The sequence below is a fragment of the Agelaius phoeniceus genome, chromosome 13 (assembly GCF_051311805.1).
Source record: "Agelaius phoeniceus isolate bAgePho1 chromosome 13, bAgePho1.hap1, whole genome shotgun sequence".
In the NCBI taxonomy this organism is placed as follows: Eukaryota; Metazoa; Chordata; class Aves; order Passeriformes; family Icteridae; genus Agelaius; species Agelaius phoeniceus.
The window spans coordinates 8,502,410-8,523,788 of NC_135277.1; the positions used below are offsets into that span (position 1 = coordinate 8,502,410).

The window sequence follows — 21,379 nt, forward strand, 5'->3', positions numbered from 1 at the left end:
TAGAGCCAGTCATTCCATGGTAGTTAAAATCCTATTGTTGTGCAAGCTCCTGTTCAGATGTGGTATTTGATAGGCTCATCAGCTTTTTGGAGACTGATGGTTTTTAGCCATTCATATTCCTGAGCTGAAAGTCATCTCTGCTGCTTGTTGACTTTTTCACTTCACTAAGGATCTGCAAAGCTCTGGGGGTGTCTCCAAGAAGGTTTTGCTCATTGCTGGGAAGAGTGCTCATGGATGAGTGCTCATGGATGATCTCAGTTTGGAGCAGGACAGCCTGCACAGGACCGTGTCAGGTGCGTCTTTTCTGACTCAGGGACTGCCCAGGCCAAACCCACCAGAGGTGAAGATGCAGAAACATCTCCAAGCCATCCCTCCAGAGTCTTTAATTGTGTGTTTCTCACTCTGGGTGCCACATCAGGGCTCTGATCCTCTCCCTAAGATCCCCATGTGGATCTTCAGCACCACGCTCCCAAATGAGGTGTCATTTTGGGACACTGACATGCACAGGGATTAGATGGTTCTGTGCACCAAACCAAACCACTGGTGACCCAAAATTACAACGTGGGAGTTCCTGACTGCTAGGCCCATGCTCATTCCACTAGACCACACTGCCTCCTGAGAAAATATGTTTTAATGGTATCTGGCCAGCTGTGTAAACATGTCAAGAGACAACCGTGTAAAACTGAACTGCTCCCATTAGGCAAGTTATAGTCTATTTTATTTGTAAGCACAAATCCTAAATCCCTCCTCTAGCATGATATTTTCACAAACAAAAAGTAAGGAAATGAAAAACAAAAGCATTACAGAAAATGTTGCTGTCTGGGGCTATGGATGACATGACCAAGTTCATTTTCCCTGGAACACTGAGTTTCTTCCTCTCTACCAGACTCTGCTTTCCAGCCTGGTTCCTGACTTGAGAGCTGGTTTTGGGGGCAGATGGGTTGGTGTCCATATGGCAGGTAGGAAAGGCACTTCTTTTCACCTTATGAGATTTCCTCAGCTGATGACCACCCACCCCTGCTTAAAAATATATTGCTGTAAGAATCAAAGCTATCAGTTAATGACTCTGAGCACCCACAATGCTCAGTGTTGTGTTTTCTCATTCTGCCTGTATTATGACAAGACAAAACTTTGCCTGGTGTAGGACATAGCCAGCCACCCAACAAGTGATCTTTATTCTTTTATTAAAATGCCTCTTTTCTGTCTGTGCATTGCAGGGTGCAGAAGAACAAGGGATGTATTTAATGTGGCCCATCCTCCCAAGTGCAGTTCTAGCAGCATCCAATACAATAAATTTTTGCTGGGTTTTGTTAGAAAGAACAGAGGATGGGTTGCCATCTATTACCACTCTGAGAATAAAAGCAGAGGTTTGGGTAAGTGAAGTGCCTCAGAACCTGAATGAGCTGATTCCTCTGACAAAATGTTTCAGTTTGTAGTGGGACTCACATCTTAAGAGGAATGCCACTGCTGTCCTCAGTCCCTTGTTCACTGTTAAGGGCCCTTCTCTTGGCTGTGTAGGTGGTACCAGCATCCCAGGACTCAAATCCCTTCCCTTGCTCCAGCATGTGGGCACAGCTGCACCAAAAAAATAGTGACATTTTTCACTTCAGACAGTTTGGTTCTGGTTCTTGTGTTAATGCAGTTGCTAAGTGACAGCATTTCCCTGATCCCACTGCTCCACACTCTGCTCTACAGGATGGGAATGACTCTCACCACAGGAGCAGCCTCTGGCTCTCAGCTTTGCTTTCACATATGTATCATGTTGTTTCTGCAGTGTTTATCAGTAGTACTTTCTCTGTTCCTCTCCAGCAATTGCATGCAGAGCCAGGTTCCCCAGGGAGGTGGACCCATGCAGGGCTGGAGATCCAACACTGTTCCTGTGCTGCTGACTGCACGGTGACAACAGGAAAGAGGAACATTCACCTGCTGTGTCACCTGCAGCAAACTTGTCTGACAGTCTTCAAGGTCCACAGAGGTTTTCTGGGGCTGGAGTCTGAATGACAGCAGTAAGTAATGAGCCAAGCACTGCAAAAAGTACAGCTCATCTCAGGCTGAGGTTCTGAGCATTGACAAGGAATTATTTTATTCTTTGTTCAAGGGGACCATGTTGGAGCCTGCAATCCCCACTCATGCTATCATGTTGGGCAGTGGATAATAGAAATCAAAAGGCATTCTGTCACAGGGAAAGAAATCACAGATGATTCAGAAATTCCAGGTGTTCTAATGAAGCAGGAATGCCTGGTAAGGGCAGGAAGAAAGTTTCAGTGTTGGATGTTAAAGAAAACGCCCGGGTTGGCAATGCTGAGAGCGGATATTTCTCACAGAGCAAATCATGGCTAGGGAGTTCTCATGACTTATTTCTTATCAGGGTTTCCTGCTGGGACCATTGCTTCCATGATTTCCCCCTCCTTCCTTGCCCTTCCCTTTCCCATCCCCAGCCCTCTCTGGGCTGGATTTCTCTCCAGGGGGTGACCCCACCCGGTGGGTGAGAAAATGCCTCTGTGGATGTGTTGAGTGTGGTACCTGCCCCATGCATAGAGATTTGGAGATGACAGTGATAGCAACGAGGTGGATTAACCTCTTACCTTGCCTCAGTGCACCAGCAGAGGTGTTCTCCTCCCTGGGTGGGCAGCTCTGGGTCTCTCCCACACTCCAGGAGTGAGGATGAGCTGAGCATGGGAGTGGAGCCCCGCATGGAGTGTGTGAGCTGGGGATCCTGCTGGGCTCACCAGGAGCTGCTCCAGCAGCCCTGTCCTGAGCAGGCAGCTGTTGGCAGCTGTGTGAGGCTGCAGGTGGGTCCCTCAGACCTGAGTTTCTCACACAGGGCTCCTCCACTCTCCCTGATGCTGGGGCTGGAGGAGGAGATGCCTTGTAAGCTGTCCGAGGTGATGGACTGGCTCTGAATTCTGCTGACAAGGACTGTGGTGGAGGAGTTTTGCAGAGGCCTCAGCTCAGGGCAGGATTTTAGCAGGTGTTGAGGTCTCCCTGAGGCCACTTTCCGGCAGGCTGAAAGCAGCCTTTCAGCATTACTGGTGATGACATTGGATGAGAAAACATTTTTCTTTAAACAGTAGTTTCTGCAAAGCAAGATGTGAAAAGCAAAAAGTTCTTCTCAAACCAGAATTTGCTTTTGCACATCCAGAGCAGAGCACCAAAACTAATGAAATCCAGGTGCCTAGGCCTGTCCCAGGAATGGGAAAGGGAGGAAAAACCAACCTCAGCAGAATAAAAGTCTACAGTTACAGGGACCTGCTCCAGCACCAAGCATGTTCCAGGCAATAGAAAAGCCCAGGAAGGACATGTGTTTGTGACATGAAAACATGGTGTGTACAGGCAGTGGAGGGGAGTGGAGCTGCTGCCACAAAATGAAACAGCTTCCAGGGGCTGAACTTCTTCCAGGATTTGCCAGAAGGGGAGGGGGGGTGCTGAAAGCTGCTTCAGGGCACTCAGGTGCACTAAGCAAAGCCCTGATGAGCCCAGAGCCTGGCCTAAAGGCCAACTGTTGCAAAAGTCATGTAGGTGTTCAAAGTCCTTCCTGGATGGGGACAGACATTAGGAGCTGAGCTGTGACAAGCTGTGTTACACAGCCATCAAACCAGTTTGGCCACCCATTACCCCCAGTTTCATGTGGTGGTGTCAGTGTGCAAGGCAGCACTGGGCTGGCTACACTCCCATGGTGTGTTCATCCTGTCCTTCTGCGTCATCATTTTGCAGGAAAAACGTTGGGAGTTGAATGCTTGCTGATGGAATTACATGAGCATGGTAGAAATGAGTCTGACACACTTTCTGATGGACCAAGGTCACCATAAAAATGCATTCACAGGCAGGAATATATATCTAAAGTAAGGGTGTGTGCATGTATAAATGTGTACATATACGTCTGTGTGTATATGGACACTTGAGCTCCACTTGAGGTGGAAAATACCTAAAAGGGCTACAAATAATTGCTCTGATGGGCAAGAAAAGAAAACTCCCCTTTTCCCTGGGCTCCCACAGCCATCCTAGCTCTGCCAAAGACAATGGCAGGAAGCCAAAGGGAAAGAAAGAGATCAGGGGGAGCAGAACCAGGCTGGGCGTCCTCTGTTTCACACTGGAAGTACGGAAACTCACAGGCTTAAGTCTTTTTTCATGAACCTTTCATCTGGACCAAAAGTGCTTGTACAAGCCTTGCTCACTAGCTGTGCCCCTGGGCTTACTTACAGGACTGTGGGTTTTGTCCAGTCCTGCTGATTTTCTGGGTGGAGATGAAACACTGATTTCCTTTCAGGAAAGCTCATCTCTTCCTGGGAATGGTTAAATAGTGCTGACTGCACGTATACCTCCTGGGAAGAATAAGGGAGGAACAAACCCAGCCAGTTCCAGGTTTGCAAGTGGTGCAGACATTGGAGAATAATCTTTACTAATGAGGGACTGATAAGCACTTTGGTACGTTTATTAATTAATGCATGTACTTGTCTGATCCCAAGGTCAGGTATTTCTGCCCTGGTGTCTTCCTTCAGTCCAGATGCCAGATCCAGGCAGTCCCAGGTCTGTGTGTGTGCAGGATCTGCCTCACACTGATGCTGCCTGCAGGGATGGAAGGCAGCATTTGGTTTGGGGAGAGCCTCTGCACATCCCTTTGTACATCCCTCTGTATATTCTTCTGCACATCCTTCTGCACATCCCTCTGCCTGTCCTGGCCAACTCCTCACTGCACCATCCTGGGCTTGGCTGGGTTTTGATTAATGATTGATCCAACACCACGCAGGTCATCCAGTTCCTGCTGACTCCTGATGGCGCAGAGTCCAGCAGACACATGTGTGTTATTAACACTGCAAGTCCAGCAGAGCAAACAGCTCTTCACCATATATGCTTTCGCCAAGATATTAAAGCACAGTTTCCATTTCCTGGCAATTAACTTCATCTTTACCATTCAAGAACAAGAAGCACTCTGTTCCAGATAGGCAGGTCTGTGCTGTTTGGAAGCTTCTTATTCCAAGTTAAAAACCCCAGGAAATTACTTTGATGAAACAATTTTTCTGTCATTTAAACATAAGAAGAAAAAGCATGAAAGGTGGTGCTGCTCAGCTGACTGGGCACAGGGTTGAGTTTCAGATGACCTGGTACAGCCTTTGTCTGTGCTGTGGACCTGCCTGCTGTGACCTTGAGTCAAGGGCCTTGTCTGTCTCCCAGCTCTGGTGTTTGTCTCACATTGTCACCTGTGGTAATTACTAAAGGTGGTGGGGTTAAGGGTAAAACCATCCATCAAATGAGGAGCTACTGGGGAGGAAAAGTGACTGCATTTCCTTCAGCTTTGCTGCTGTCCTTCCAAGTACTCAGCATCCTCCAGGTTGGGGATGGGTACATTGGGTTTGGAATAGGCTGGGCAGGGTCCACAGATCACTGGTGGTCCTGGCTATAAAGGAAGAGCCAAGCCCTTAGCTGCAGGTCTGTTGGTAGGGCAGGTCTGGTTTATTCACATAGGTGAGTTCAACTGCAAAGGCTTTGCAGTCAGGACTGTTTTCAATCTGGTGGCTGTGCCCAGAATAACAGGAGCAGGATGTCAGTGGGAGCCTCCAGAGCCACCACAGTACAAATACTGATCAGTGCTTTACAGATAATGTTTCCTGTCTCCAGCTTTTAAGAGAGCCTCATGGGCCAAGGGACTGGAAATCTTCCTGTCTGTTTTACTGGTTGTGGTCTCCAGTTCAGGCAGGTATAACAGGGAAGCGCCTGTTCACTGCTCCATCAGCTCTGGATGTTCTCCAGATGCCATTGAGGAGACCTGGTGGCTCCTGAGAAAGAAAATATTCTCACAAAGGCTCACTGGAGTGATTACTAGCTGTCCCACACCTTGGGAAGCCAGTACTATCTGTGGCTCTGCCCTGATGAAACTAGGTACTGGCTGGATAAGAGCCAGGCCTGGGACAAATGTCCGGGCAGAGCACGGCAAGGGAGCCAGGAGGAAGGAAATGAAGTCAGCCCTGTGATCCTCACCAGATGCACACTCACACTTTGCTACGAGCTCATTACCCCTGACCATTACCCTGATGTGCTGCCCTGGTCTACAGCTACAGCTGCTGGGGCAGCTGCCAAACTTGGCATGGACCCAGCCTGCTCCCAGAGGTCTCTTTTGGGCCAGGGCAGCCCCTTCCCAAGGGAGCCATGTGGAGCAGTGCTGGCTACATGAGTTACACACAGCTATCCCTGCACAGCCAGCCACAGCACAGTGTGGGAGCATGGTGATCCATAGGAACTGGTGTGATCCTGCTCAGGCTTGTGTGGGGCTGATGGATGGCCAAGGCTGAAAATGTTGGGTGGGTAGTGATCACGGAAAATATTTGCATTGTTTATCAGGCCATGAAAATCATGGGGCTTAAAGGATATGTCCATGGAATACAACCAGCAAGTAGTTGCTTAAGGCAGCCTGCTGCTGGGACAGGCAAATCATGGCCTCAGGGCAAACTGGGAAGAAGATCCTGTTCCCAGTAGTCTGCTGGCAGCAGCCCTGGCTCTGTCCTGAACTCCTGCAGGACTGAGATGACTGCGGGTCGAGTGCCGGCGGCTGTGGCTGAGGAAGGAGGAGGAGAGCTGGGAGAGGCATTTCCACAGGCGCTTCTGACAGCAGGAGATGAGGTGAAAGAGCAGGAGCCCGGCCTTTTCATGACTCAGTAGCGCCGATCTGTTAGAAGAAGTAGCACTTGGAAGGAGAGGGAGCAGAGCAGATACAGCTGTGGGGTAGGAGGCCAAAGGAGAAACAGGCAAGAGAATGGAAGACCACAGCTAGGAGACACATTCAGCCAAGCCAGCTGCTCATATCGTGTTTTGGGGTTTCTTAATTGAGTTCTACACTAACAGACAAACTGATTTTTTTTTTTTGGATGTTTCTCTAGAACTGAGTCATTTCCTGGGGTAGGGGGGTTGGGAAGAAAGTAGCATTTTTCTCAAAGTTTTAAAACAGAGTTTTAGTGTTTGAATTAAGGATTCTTTCTTTCTTTGGTTTTTCTCTTTCTTTCACTGAAACAGTTAAATTTTAAAAAGCATAAAAACAAAAGCCAGCAGCTGACAATCCCTAAATTTGTGCCAGAGTTGCTCTTTGCTCAGATTGTCCATACCAGGTAGCCCAAAGCAATGTATGGGGTGGAGGGTGAGACTGGCCAAAGCGGCCCAGCTCCAGACTGTCTTGTCATCGTGTTCACCCGCAGAGGTTGATGCTTTTTCCAGCTCCTGCACACGTCATGGGTCTTGGTGCCTGTCTGCTCCTCAGCACAGTGACCTTTCTTCTGGTTTACACATCAAAATGGACTGTTTTGGCAGCAGTTTCCAGTTCAGTGTGAGCACATGCACTATAGTGGACATAGGGAAAAGTTGCCTAAAGCCACCAGAGCTCATGTGTTGACCTGGTGAAGCCTAGGGTGAAACACTGGTGAGTCTGGATCTTTTTGTGGCCAGAAAGCTGTAAATACAATGTGTTAGTTAAATCTTAAATGGACATCTGCACTCAAGCTTATTTGATAGACTTTAGAACCTAATTAAAATCTAAGAGGCAAAGGGGCTATCAGCCTCAGAGCAGGTTTATTTTTTTGAAAACAGGAGTTAACCACCTTGAAGGAGAAGTCACACCATCCAAGAAGCTCCAAGCATCAACTTCACTCTGTCCTGTCTTGCCTGTGGACTGAGAACAGGAAAACCATTGGCCAAGGTGAAATGAACAGCAAAAACTTCCATTGACATCAGTGGGTCATGGACTCATGGCATTTTTTTGGTTTGTTTGGTAAGCATGTCCTATAGTAGTTGGTTCCTGGAATGCTGTGTGCGTGGATTCTCAATGGAGAAGGAGGCAATCATTCCCTTTATTGCCTCTGCGTCACACAGCTGGCTGCAGAGGGACCAGTGCTCTTGGTGTAATTAAGCTGGAAATCAAACGGAGTCACTGCAGTTACCTCAGATCCTGAGAAGTTTATCTCACTGCACTGTTTAGCTGGTTATCCTCCCTAAATACTGTGAGGTGAGAGAAAAGGAAACTTTTTAAGGTGTGCTCATTGAATGCAGCAGGAAACCACAGAAGATATGTTGGGACCATGCACCAGCTTGATCCAGCTCTACCCTCAGTTTCTCATGTCTTTCTTTCAATGCTTGCTAGGACCCTTAGCACCACATGATGTGGAGTAACATCTGGAATTACAGACTAGCCTGGAGCACTGACCCCTGGAAGTCAACTGGCACATAGTCAACAGCAGGCAATTGTAAAATACAGCCTGGCCCTTGAAAACATCTTGATTTCTTATCCTCAACAGATGGTATTAACCCATTCTTATCTAAACTGGTGAGGAGCAGTGATTGTTTTAAAACAAAAGGAAGCTAGAGAATACTGATGACTAATTTCCTCCAAACCACGTCATGTGGGTCATCTTCCTCGTGTGTTGTTTGTTTTGCTGATTAGCCTTTAGGTAGATATTCATATATCAACTATTATTTTCCGCTGTGAATTGTGGTTTTCTGCCCAGCAGCAAGTCCAGTTTCCAGGGTAATTGGGAAGCCAACTCCTTTCTAACTACGCAAAAGATGAACTGTGTTTCCTGCAACTTTAATGTCTCTAATGTTAGTGGTTGAGTAATAGCCGGACACAACAGTGTCTTCTGTAAGGAAATATGCCAAGAGCTGCTGCTCAGAAGTGAATAAAACTTTTTTATACTTTCTTTTTTCTTTTTCAAAAAAAAAAAGTGTTTTGAATTATTTGAAGCTGCAAAAACAGCCCTTTTCAATCAAAGCTGATCCTTCGCAACAAGAGGATGCATTGCTCTATTTAAGCAAGTAATAATATTGGTTTTAGTCACTGGACATGCGTCGCTTCCTGTTGGGAGGATTGCACAGAAAACTAATTTATTGTGCATCAGATCACTAATTCATTGTGTATTTGTACAATTTATATACAGAGTTGTTTTCGAATACCATCTGTGTGTAAGAAAATACATCTTTGGAATAAGCTAGTGTGATCTGTCTATTGGCTGTACAACATAAAACAAAATGAAGGTAAGCAGTCTCTGAAGGTCTGTGCTGCTCTGTTAGCATTAGCAAAACCATGAGTGTTTGGGGTCTCCATGGTTCTGATTTACAGTCAGAAAAATTCAGTCTCTAACTGCTCATTCTAGTTGTACAAGACCTTTCACCTAAAACTCCCAGTTGCTTAAAAGGCAATTACTGGGAGCAATGGCAAAATTTTGCCCAAGGACTTCTTCATTGCCCCCTGCTAATGATCTGCTGGGATTCTGCCTCTCCCAGAACATAAGCATAGCAGAGTAATTCTGGTGTCTGTCGTAGCTCCCTTACTTATATTAACAGCGTATTTCATGGCTAACTTCTCATCTTGCAGAGTTGGTTTCTCCATGCTAAGCTGTACTAATGAACTGAGAACAGATTTGAGCTCTCACTCTTCCAGGGGAAAAAGCCCAAACTCAGCTGAAATTAATGGAGTTGGTCTGCTTTGACCTGGCATAAGGAGGATCCTCGTCTGCCTTCAGGTAAATGCCCTGGGGCTTTTCTTTCAGCCAGGCAAGGCTGCTGACACTGTCCTGGAAGCAATTAAGATTTCAATCATCTTTAGGTTTCAGCAGTGCAGTTCCTGTCAGGGTGCTGAAGAAGGGACTGACAGGCAATGCCCCCATGCCCCGACCTGAGAGGCTGTAATGAGATCCCAGCATTTCCCTGACAGTGGAGGACAGGCTGCATCTCTGCCCTGCACAGTCGGTGGGATTCTGGGGAAGGAAATGCATATCAAAGCTGGTGACAACTCTTCTGTGTGCATACATAAATCAAGGTTTTGCTGTGCTTTTAGAGAATTATTTTTTTAATCTATCTGTATGTCAGTGAAGGATTTTCAATCAGGAAACTATCAACATCTGCAGATCCAGGCTTTCCTACATCATCTGAAGTCAGACTGAACATCTGTCAGCCCAGCCAATTGTTTTACCATTTTCCTGCTGAGCTATTTGCTGCTGGGAAGAGGAAGGGGGTGTTGAGCCCCCATCTAACCCCAAGGGCCCAGTTACCTTGTCAGTGTAAATCGGGATCCTCCTTTCAGTGCAGTGGGGTTAGAAATAAAATCCTGCTCAGAATGGACCATGCTCTCCCCAGTGCCAACAGCCAAGGGGAAACTGGGTCACACTAAAGAATGCACAGATGGGGAAAAAAGAGGATCCAGGGAACCTTGTCATTGAACTTCACCTTTATCCTCTGACCGCATGAATTGTGGTCCCTGAACACTTCAGCTCAAGCAGTGTTTAGCTCCTTTATCACTTTATCCCCTTTCCATCCTGTTTGTTCCTTTGGCCAATTCTTTCACTGCGGTTAATTGACCTGGTTTCACTGATTTCTGTGAAGACTGGCCAAGCCTCCCAAGCTGGAGAAGTGGGTCACTGTCCATCATGTACACTGAGGCTTCAGCAGGAGGTTGCCTCAGCTCCTTCTTAACAGAGGAACCTTTTTGGTGACATGTGAGGCTGCATTTTCACCCCAATTTCACCCGACTCATGATTGGTTTCTGTAGGAGGAACACCTGGGAGGTGCTGTGAGGAAAAGGAGGGTCTGGTGCCTTAACATCTGTGTGAATCATGCTTATGTTGGTTCAGATAAATTGAACTTGGGACTTACTCTGTATGAGAAACTTCAGACAGAAAAAACCCAACAGACTGTAATTCCCCAATGAGGGGTTTATTGCCAAATGGATGCGCTGCATCAAGCGTTACAAGAAACAAATGTATCCAAGAGGGAGAAGTAATCCTTCTGTTAGAAATTACTGCGAACAAAACTGCAAATATTGCCATCACTGTTGAAATTTGAACCGTGAGAGTGGAATTCCATACCTCAAAAAATTGCATTTTGGCCCAAAGTGGGAGGCAGAAAGCTTTCTCTTAAAAAAACCCCAAAATTACAGAAGCCAAAGGATCTACCTTTTAAACACCCTTTCTTTTTAAATCAGATGACAGTTATGCTTAAACTAGTATTTACTAAGCTAACTGTTCATTTCTAAAACAACACAGTCCAGAAAAACAGGAAAGTTACTTATCTGGATGTGGACAATTTTATTCATGTCAATGGAAACTGAACTGTTTCAAGTTAAGCACCAGATTAAGTACTTAATCAGAGCTAAAATTAATCCAATTTCTGTAAGAAAAAAAAATCCCATTTCAACGGAACTAAAGCAATGCATTGTATCAGTTTCCCTTTTAAAATATAGACAGTTATTGCAATTTGTGAACACAGACACCTCCCTGGCTGAATCACCAAAATGCCTGGAAATGAAAAACAGCGTTCAGGTTGTGCTATTTGCTGTAAAATGAAAGAACCTGACTTCACCCAAGCACTCCATTATCCTAGTGTAATGCTACTCCCTGGAGTACAGTTCCAAGTGCTTTTCTTAGTATAGTGTGAATGACTCAGACAAAAGGTTTTTTCCCTCTGTTCTCCCTGAGTGACCAATGTGCAGGAAGGGGAAAATGCTGGTTTCACAAGGGAAGTTTTCCTGTGTCTTACTGAACTTGTCAGACCTTCCTCCTCTGCTTTCCAGCTCTGCAATACTTGTCCTGCCAGCCAAGAATGGCCTTGGTCAGACTAAAAAGAGACTGTTGGACCAGCAGATACACAGAGCAATGAGCCAGTCTTGGATAACCTCGTGACAGTTTCTTCACTGCAGAAATCAGAGCCCACATGAGGATGCAGCTCTGTCATCAGTGCAGTCTCTGAAAGCCTTGCTGATGTGAACCAGGCTGAGAGCTGTGGGAAGGAAGAGTCATCTCTTGATAACCAGTGCACAAAGATCTGTCAGCCTGGTCACAGCTCTGGAGGGTTGTGAGGCATCATCTCTTATGGCATTTGTGGAATCCTTTATTACCTGCTGACAAACATGAGCACCAAACTCTTTTTGATACTGGACAGAGTGAAAGCAGTGTGATACTCAGGTTCCTGTGTCTTGGGAGAGTAAGGAATGTGTGCTTAGCTATAGGATGGTGCTCATCAAATTGTGACTACCACAGAATTGTTCTAATTACACCATCTATCCATATAGGATTAATACATGAAAGCCCAGGCAGGGAAACATATGCTTTGGGGGTTTTATCTTCAGCACAAGCCTCTAATCTTTCCTCAGGAAATTACCATGTATTTTATCAGTGCCTTGGTGTTAATTCTTAAAACCTAAAGACTTCAACCAAAAGGAACTGACCATCTATCTTTTTTTCTTTCTTATAAATGTAGTGGTTGTTACCTCATTAACTATTTATCCTGGCAGGTTCGTGCAATAAGCTGAGCTTGGCAGAACCACCAGGCTTGTAGCCCTGAAGGAAAATGTCATAGCTCTCCATATCTGATACATTTTGTTTTGCAGAGATTTAAAAGCAGCAGTAACAGAACTGTAATAAGGTATATTTGGCAAGAAGATACAAAATAACTATTAAGCTGGTTTACATCTGTTTCCTTTTTCATTCATTTTCCTTCTCTAATTACTTACTTAACATCAATCTGCTATCACAGTAGTTTGGATTATTCTCCTTTTGGGTCTAGCCTCCACGTCACTGGCACTAGATTTCATTGCTGCTGCTTCACCAGTAAGTAATGAGTCTCTTTGTACTTACATACCCGGACTCCTGCAGTCAAAGTGATTAGCAGCACATCTCTTTAAACACCCCTGTCAGACAAAGGTATGAAGAACAACGAGGCTTGTTCTGTATTGCCAGCACTCACATGTGTACAGTCTGATAATCACATATAAATCAGTGTGAGATTTTGGAAGATGGGGGACAAATCTGAAGAAAGCTTTATACACATCAGGATAAAACTATCTTTTGAGTAAGCACATATGCCCTGAAGTCCCCAAAAATATCAGGAGATGTTGCATCACAGATTCAGCAAAAAAAAGGCAAAACAGTTATTTTTTTCATTAGACGGTAAATAGTTTTTATGGTTTGATTTTTATTTTCCGGTACTGTGAGTCAAAAACAAAATAAATGTTCTGTTTGGAGGAATGTGAGATTTGCTCCTGCCTGTCACTTTTCAAAGCTCAGGAGCAGAGGGCTGGCTCATGGGATATGGGTTGGGCTAAGGCTGGCACTTTGCCCCACAGTAGTTGCAGCGTAAGGGACTCCCAGGGAAACCTTCTCAGTCATCCTGCCTGGCCAACAGCCATGGCAGCATTTGTTCTCTGTAGACAAGAAGGGGTCTGAAAATAAGAATATTAAGTGCTTCCTAAAAAGGCTGTGCTGACCTGACCAAGGCTCTGTGCTCAGCACAGTGTTTGTTTGCAGCTCTGCAGGTGCCGAGTGTGTTGATTGTGTTAGAAGTGGGTAACTGCAACCTGATAAGGACAACTGCCATGGTCTCTGTGTTGGTAGGAATAATCAATTGCAAAGAAACGGAGTAAAGAGCCAACAGAGCAAGCAGGAGTTAGCTGGAAAGGTATGGGAGGGAGAACTGCAGGCTCAATGGGAAACAGCAGTGTCATGCAGCTCTTAAAAAAGAAAAAAAAAGGCAAATATCATACTGGGGTAGATCAGTGAAAGTGCAGTCTACAAGCTATGAGCTCATCCTACTATTCTACTCACCATGACTAAGTCCACAGTTGGGTACCATTTCCAGCCTGCAGCATTTGAGAATAGTTGTGGGTCTGCTTGAGAGAGATGAAGAAGAAGAATGACTCAGAAATTGAAGAAGGAAAAAGTAGAAGGAACTGCAATAATCTGAAGAAATTACAGAACAGAGGCAATGATAAATACGTAAATAACTGCAGTAAAGAGGAAAATAAATTATTCTTAATGTTGATTGTGGGAATGTTGGATGTAATTGTGCTGCTTTTTTAGACATTAGGGACCAACCATAGAAGACTTCTCTAGGAAATTTCCTCCTAGACAATGAATATCAGGGTCTGACCTTTTGAAACCACAGTGACTAAAAGGCAATGAGGAGGAATTGAGTTTGCCCACAAAATTACTCTGAGGCAGCACAGAGGACTCTCACTGTCTCCCCTTCTTCTCTTCTCAGAATTTGTCCTTGAGCTAAAAGGAAAAATATTTGGTTTTAAGTAATGGTAATAGTTGTAGGCAGTTGGTGAGGACTGAAGCCAGAATGTGTCATTTCTGCTGCCTCCTACCACTCTTTTCACAGAGAGGAGCATCTCTGCTCATCTGTCTCTAGCCCTGCTGCTTCCACTGGCCCCAATCCACTCAGCCAGTGCTGCATGTGGAGTATACTCTTGTTCACTGCAGCAGTTTTGGTCACTTCACCTCTTCCCTCCAGATTCACTGTGACAGGATATCTGTTCAAAGTTTTCCCTATTTGCTTTCAGAACATCAGGTTCTTAATGCTGTGCTGTTGTTGCCATAGAAGGCAGAAAATGCCACCAGAGTCTAATGACTGGTAAAGTAACCCCCAGCAACACCACCAAGGAGGGAAAGTATTCCACAGTTCAGTTTTCTGCTTCCTCATGCACTGATAAATGCACATGTTAACAGAACAACAGGCTTTATCCAGGATTTCTAGGGAGAATAGGGGAGATAAGAGCTTAAAGAGAAGGAAGGGAGGAGTAGGTAATGCTTGAGAGTTGGGCTGTCTGGTTGTCAGTCTCAAATGCAGGTTTCAGGTGAAAAAACATGTGATCTACTTTTCAAATTTACATCTCTCAGGAAGTCCAGGAATGGTCTCAGACTAATGGTGGTTTTGGTTTGTATGATTTCAGAAACCCAAATTTAAGTGATGTCAAAAAGAAAAAAAATTGATAGATCTCCACAGATTTTAAATAATCACCATTGACCCTTCTGTGCTTGTGCTTTTTAAAAATTGAATTGAAGCTGATTATCATAGGTTTATTCCAGCTGAAGAATATGGTTCAGACTTTGGATGTGAAGACTGACGTACAGTTGGAAGAGCCCACATACTCCAAGAAAGCATTGCTGATTTCTGACACACAGTAGCATGCAGAAGCCAAAATATGCTTTTCTATTTTAATTACATGACCAGTACTCATGAATAGGAGTCTGAACTCCATCTCCACTGACCTTGAGAATGCCTTGGAGGTTTATGATGAAATGAAGCATATGTTTTCTGATGATTTCTGGAAAGCGAGAAAACACAAAAACCAGTTGGTCTAGTTTTAATTTTTTTCCAGGGAATAGTGTGATACACCATCAGAGCTCCCACATTATTGCAGAGAATTTGGCAGTTTTCCACTTCAGTTCCTGTAACATACATGGGATTTGGCAGTTGTATGCAAATGCTCAGATCAGGATTTCATACATGACAGCCCCAGCCCTGAATAACTGGACACAGGTTAACCATGTGAACAGCCATTCTGGCTCTTGCTGATAAATCAGATCATCTTAAAAGCTGAATTATTGTAGTGAGTTAAATGTATGTCTATGCTTCAGTCACATTAATGACTCTGTAATTCTGTAGACATACACTAATTGACTTTTAATTGATAGCTTGATTATGGGTCTGGCCACAGTGACACAGAGCTCTGCCTCTGTCCAGATTTAGTTGAGCAGTAATGCCTCAATGCCCCGACTCAGACCTGAATGAAGGCACCACTGACAGGTACATGTAGAGGTCCTAAGGAGCCTTTGGAATGCACTTGTGACACCCACTCTGAATGCAGGGGTGGGAGTGTGGATCAGCTGCTCTCTGAAGGTCACCACGACAGCTGGAGCCCAGCTGCAAGGGCTGGCTGAGCATTCTGGATATATCAGCAAACTAAAAATTCTCACCATGACATAGGCTGGAAAAATGGTGGACAAGGACAAACATGCAAAGAGAAATACATCTCCATGAAAGTGCTCAGTGGGAGCTAGTTTGTATTTCACCCCAAATATTAAGCGATTGCAAGGTAGGTGGATAAAGTGGGTTTGATGTGGTTTTGTACAATTAATATTCCTTTTTTTCCCCCAGCTCTCAGTTTCCTATTGTCTTTCTCTTTTTTTTTCTCTGTCTCTCATGAGCTGTCTTCATATCCATGTCTTACTGTTTTTCCCACTTCTTTTCCCTAAGGCTTTCACTATGCAGATTTATAACCCCCTTCATTTCCCAGGATACTGCTTACATACACAGGGTGAAAATCAGCCTTTTCCTGCCACGTTATGTGGCCACCCTCCTTGCCACTCCTGAATGACTCCAGACTGCTATTCCCTCGAGGACTAAACTAGATTGGGATTTATTAAACCCTTAGTCCCCGGTTTGAATGATATATGGCCTCAGGCAGTAGGCACTAAGGTGAATGCACACTGTTTCTTTGTAAAGGCTCAGTAAACCACTGCAGAGTGCACTGCCCCAGGCATTCCTAAACTATCTTGTCCTGTGTCAGCAAGATGCCTTAAAGAACTCTCTATAGAGCTTTCATTGCTCCATTCTGCTCTGCTCCCACCCTGTGCATTTCAATACAGTATGGAAAAGATTTCATCCTTAATTGAAATTCCTTTCATCAGCCTAGATATAGCCTGAACAAAGATACTGACATGAAAAAGCAGTCAAGAACATATCTTTAAAATGTCAATTTGCCAGTGACAGGCATAAAGTGCAGTCACTGCAAATCAAGACTCTAAACCCTCATTGTATATTATCACATAGCTGCCACTTCTCCCTTCCCCCACCATCCCTCCCATAAGTTTTGATGCTTGTACATCTTTGTTTTCCTTTCCACATTCTTTTCATATTGTATTCACAGCAAATCTGAGGATAGCTGAGTCTTGACTAAAACCCTGCAGACCTAGAAGAAAGCTATTTTAAACCCTGAAGAGTGTCATTTGTCTTAGACTCATATTTCTGAAGAAATTGATCATTCAAGCTCCATGAGTTTTCTATTTTAACCTTTTTTTTATTCATTCTGGTAAAGCAATTGATACATTTTTGTCCATATAAACCTGTAAGTTTAATGCTACACGGGTTTATGTGGCAGAAAATTGCTACAGGCTCCCTCAGGTGCAGAAAGAGAAATAAGTAATCCAAGTTCTTTCTGCTGGCACAATGTAGGGAAGGATACACCCAACAGAAAAAACATTAGTATGGGCCATCTACCAAAGGCTGTATTTAGCTAGCTTACCCTGGGTGTTTAATTTAGGTGTTATATCTTCAAGTTTTGGCTATAGAGAGACCAGAGCCTGGAGAAAAGGAGGCTCAGGAGAGACTTTATTGTTTTCTACAGCTATCTGACAGGAGGTTGTAGCTGGGTGGGGGTTGGCCTCTTCTTTCAACTAACAAGTGATAGGACGAGGAAATGGCCTCAAGTTGCTCCAGGAGAGGTTGAGATTGGATATTAGAAAAAATTTCTTCACTGGGGTGGGGTTGTCAAGCACTGGGAACGATTGCCCAGTGGAGTGGTTCAGTCACCATCCTTGCAGGTATTTAGTGGATGTGTAGACGTGGCATTAAGGGACATGCTTTAGGGACAGACTTGGCAGTCCTGGGTTAATGGCTGGACTCTGTGATCTTAAAGGTCTTTTCCAGCCTAAATGACTCTCTGATTCTATGATCCATCCTCTCACTAGCACCAGAGTGGTATGCCTCCAGTAAGTTCTTGATGCCACCCTCTGTTGCCCATTCATTCTTTTCCAGACACACCACCTCCCACTACATTTGGTTCTCTTGTGTTTGGGATGGTCTTCCATTCCCAAAACAAATTAATTTTTCTATTTTAAATACTTCCTTCAAGCACACCTTTTTCCAGAAACTGCAAAGAACTTGACAGTGATGTGGCTGATGAAAACACAGCCACATGTGCTCATTAATACTGCTTCATTATTTGCCCTGCACCTGAGTTTGGCAGATTTCAGTGTGATCTCCTGCCTTGTGCTTCAGCTGACAGAGCCATAGCTTGTCAGTTCTGCTTTAACATATCCTAGAACAGGCCTGGGATACACAGTTACTAAATTACATGAGCAGTAATTTGTCCAGGAAAGAGGAAAAAATGCTTTGAGGAACTTCCTAGTCTGAGACTGGTGTTTGTAACCAGTCCTGAAGCAGACAGTAGTTGCAGATGTGCAGGTATGAGGAGTGTTTATCCAGCTGTAACAGCATCACAGTTGGTCAGCAGCAGCAGGAAGTCAGGCATAGTTAATGTTTAGGATACATCATTTTCACAGAGCTGCTGCCAGGTGTCTTCTTGGCTTCAGTCTCACTGTCTTCTGGCCTATTCTTTTGTCTATCCAGTGTTCAGGAAAAGGAAGTGTGGTGCAAAGTGCTCTGCCCTTGCAACAGGCACGGTGAGGCTACAGGACATGGAAATAATCAAGACATAACCACTACAGTGTGTTCTGTTTATTGTATTTGCCTTTCTGGTAGCTATTTGAAGATCTTCCCTGCTCACCTGAGGCATCTTTCTTAGTCCATCAAAAATTACTTAAAGGCTGTTAGTAAATGTGGTTTGCACAGCCCTATTAGCTCAAGGAGCAAATTCATAACACTTCCCCTTTGATTCAAAGAGGACACTTTAATTCTTTAATTTCACTACTGCAAGCATGACCTAAGGAAGGGCCAGGGTGGCACACGGGAAATATTGTCCTTTTAATTGCCTATTCTTTGGAGTAGCAATCTACTTACAGTATAAGAACTTCTGCTGTCTGGCTCTGGGTGACTCATACAACCTTTGAAAGGGTTCTGAGGAATGTTAGTTTCAGTTGGTGCTGATGCCCAGATTCCAGCTCTTATCTTAGTTTCAGTGTGTGTGCAGGGAGAGGGACATATAGCAGCAGCACTAGACAGGCTCTTCACAGCTCTCCTCTGCCAAATCACTTCTCAGGGTATATTCAGGCTTTTCTCGGGGTTGTATCAGTCTTCCCACAGATTATCAATAGTGTCTCTTGCAACAGCTGAGGTGGAGCTTGAGGGCGTTTGTCATCCTCAAGGAATTTCACAGGGTCCCTCATGTATCTGTTCTGTGTTTTCCTATCACAGTTTGTGGAGTAGGAGTCCCTTTCATCATCTCCTGACCCATACAGGGTGCCTTGGCTGTCTCTGCCTCCCAAAGGAACCCAGCATCAAGTAGGTGGGACACGTTTCATTACCCTGCCTGATCTCTGGACCCTGTCACCCTCCCAGTGGGACATGCCTGGGACACGTGTAATTAACTGGGTATTCTCTGTCCTCTGGAGGAACATCCTCTCCATGCCAGGGGCCACAAGTTCAAGCTGGATGGAGATAACACATTTCTCTCTTTCATTTTCTCGTTTAACAGTCAGCAGAGATACAATTATTGCTGGCTGATTTTAGCATTTCTAAAATTCTCACTGCTAGCAAAACTAAAGACTGCTGTGGATGGGGGCTGAGCTAATTTTTGACGTTCCAGTTCCAAAGACAAAGGAGTATCACACACGACCAACTTTTTGTACACAGGTTTTGAACTAAGTTTTCTTAGAGTTGGCAAGTGTTACCCAATGAAAATGAAAGGGAAAGGCATCTCAGGTTTGTAACTTATTAAATGACCCCAGTTCCTGAGTTTTTGAAACTTTGTTCCTCATACGTAGCACCTAGGATAGAGGCCATCAGTAGCAGAGCAACACAAAGGGGTGAACACGCTCACCATGTCTCAAGTCAGGACACTGGTTGGAAGCGTAAGAATTCCAGGGTAAGTGCAGTTGCACAGGTGTAATTTTCCTTATATTTTCACTTTGACTATGTGACTTTTTTTTCAGTAAGCATGCAATGCTGGTTAATTAAGGGCTGTAGTTATACCCTGTGATACCAACAGAATGTTACACATAAATTTGCCCAGAGTCTTTGCGCTCTGCTCTCAGGGTCGAAGCACGCACTGGAGATGCAGTACCACTTATTCATGGGGTCTGCCATATGCTCTAAGCAATTTGCTAATTTATTCAATGAATTATTTGGGATACGGATCATTACCCTCATTTTCTAAGGAAATGAGGCATCTGCAATTGCAACGTTTTAAGTTTTCCGTGGTATCTCTTGAAATTGCCGGCAAATCCAGAGATCCTCCAGAGCTTTTGAGCCTGGGAGGCACAGCTTGCTGGGCAGCCGGGGAGCGGAGCGCCGGGCACTGCGGAGGAGCAGCTCCATTGGCATCGCTGCTCAGCTTGGGCGATTCGAGGAGCGATGCTCAGGGCCACGGGGAGCCCCTCACCCCGCCGGGCCCTGCTCTGAGGGCTGGCACTGTCCCGGTGTGAGCGCTCAGGGTGACCCGAGCCGGGGCTCCCCTCACAGACCCCTCAGAGCGCTCGGGGTAACCCGAGCCGGGGTTCCCCTCACAGACCCCTCAGAGTGACCCGAGTCGGGGGTGCCTTCACAGATCCCTCAGAGGGCTCGGGGTGACCCGAGCCGGGGCTCCCCTCACGGACCCCTCAGGGTGACCCGAGCCGGGGGTGCCCTCACAGACCCCTCAGGGTGACCCAAGCCAGGGGTTCCCTCACACACCCCTCAGGGTGACCCGAGCCGGGCGTGCCCTCACGGACCCCTCAGCGGGCGCCAAATGGCCCCTGCGCGCGTCGCCCCTCGCCCCCGGCCCGCCGCGCACGCGCGAGGGTGGGCGGCCGGCGGAGGGGTTTGGGGGGGGTCCCTTAAAGGGCCCGGAGGTGGCTCCTGTATCCCGGCCGGCGCTGCGGGACCCGATCCCGCACCTCCCGCACCTCCCAGCGCCCCGCCCAAGCGGCGCCGCTGCGGGCGCGGCCCGGCACAGCCCCGCACCCGCCCCGGCACCTGCGGCGGCGCCGCTCCGCGCCCGTAACCCGGAAGCGCTGCGGCGGCGCGGAGGGGGAGCCGGGACATGGCCGCTGCCCGCTCCTGCCTGCGCGCCGCAGCCGGCATGGCCCTGCCCGCGGCCGCGCGCGGCTGAGCCTCGACCTTGCCTTCCCCTTCCCCTGCGACTCTCATCCTGCTCCTCGTGCTCCTCTTCCTTCTCATCTTCCTCCTCCTGCGGACGCTGCCGGGGCCGGGCCGGGGGCGGTGGCGCTGCGGGGGCCCCTCGCTGCCTCGCGGGGCGTCCCGGGGGCCGGGGCGGAGCGGGTGGGGCCGCGCGTGGTGCGGTGTGTGCGGGAAGGTCCTTCCCTGGATCCTGCATGTTCCCTGCGGGGGGCCGGGGCGCCGCACTGAGCCGTGGTATCGGGGAATTCATTTTGTAAATGTGTACGTGTGGCTCACGTGCGGTGAGAGGGGTCTAGGGTCGGGTTTTAGAGAGTTGTATTTGCTGTAGCGTTAGTTGTGGCGAGGGGGGTTGAGGGCTGATTGTAGCCCATCTGTGTTTCGTGGGGTTGTGGTTTTGGTTCGTATAAGCAGTTTCCAGGCTTTGAAGAGCTGCATTGCTGTTGCTGAACTGTAGTTCTTCCAAGGTTGCCATTGTTTGCGTTCTGGGAGGGCAGCTGGTGGCCTCGCAGGAAGGCGGCAGGTCGCGTCGGAGGAGGGCTCTGGGTCG

The 21,379-nt window shown here is 46.4% G+C and overlaps 1 protein-coding gene and 1 long non-coding RNA gene across 29 annotated transcripts; one reads left to right on the top strand and one right to left on the bottom strand.

Moving 5' to 3' along the window:
- Nucleotides 1–2,699: 2,699 nt before the first annotated feature.
- Nucleotides 2,700–21,082, bottom strand: LOC143695161 (uncharacterized). Of its 28 annotated transcripts, none has more exons than XR_013184134.1 (5): nt 20,812–21,082; nt 15,024–15,079; nt 13,575–13,636; nt 7,923–7,980; nt 7,536–7,654 (listed from the first exon to the last, which is right to left on the bottom strand). XR_013184134.1 is itself a non-coding variant. In XM_077185460.1 (5 exons), exons 1-4 carry the CDS (start codon nt 21,080–21,082, stop codon nt 7,957–7,959), a joined length of 408 nt encoding a protein of 135 aa, XP_077041575.1. In that variant the 3' UTR covers nt 7,536–7,654; nt 7,923–7,956. The 28 variants fall into 28 exon arrangements, 24 of the variants coding, with proteins under 24 accessions (XP_077041571.1, XP_077041570.1, XP_077041586.1 ...); XR_013184133.1 differs by having other exon boundaries at nt 13,575–13,639; XM_077185460.1 differs by having other exon boundaries at nt 20,817–21,082.
- LOC143695162 (uncharacterized) lies at nt 7,957–12,998 on the top strand. Its single transcript, XR_013184138.1, has 2 exons — nt 7,957–9,500; nt 11,546–12,998. It is a non-coding gene; the product is annotated as an uncharacterized LOC143695162 (long non-coding RNA).
- Nucleotides 21,083–21,379: the final 297 nt, after the last annotated feature.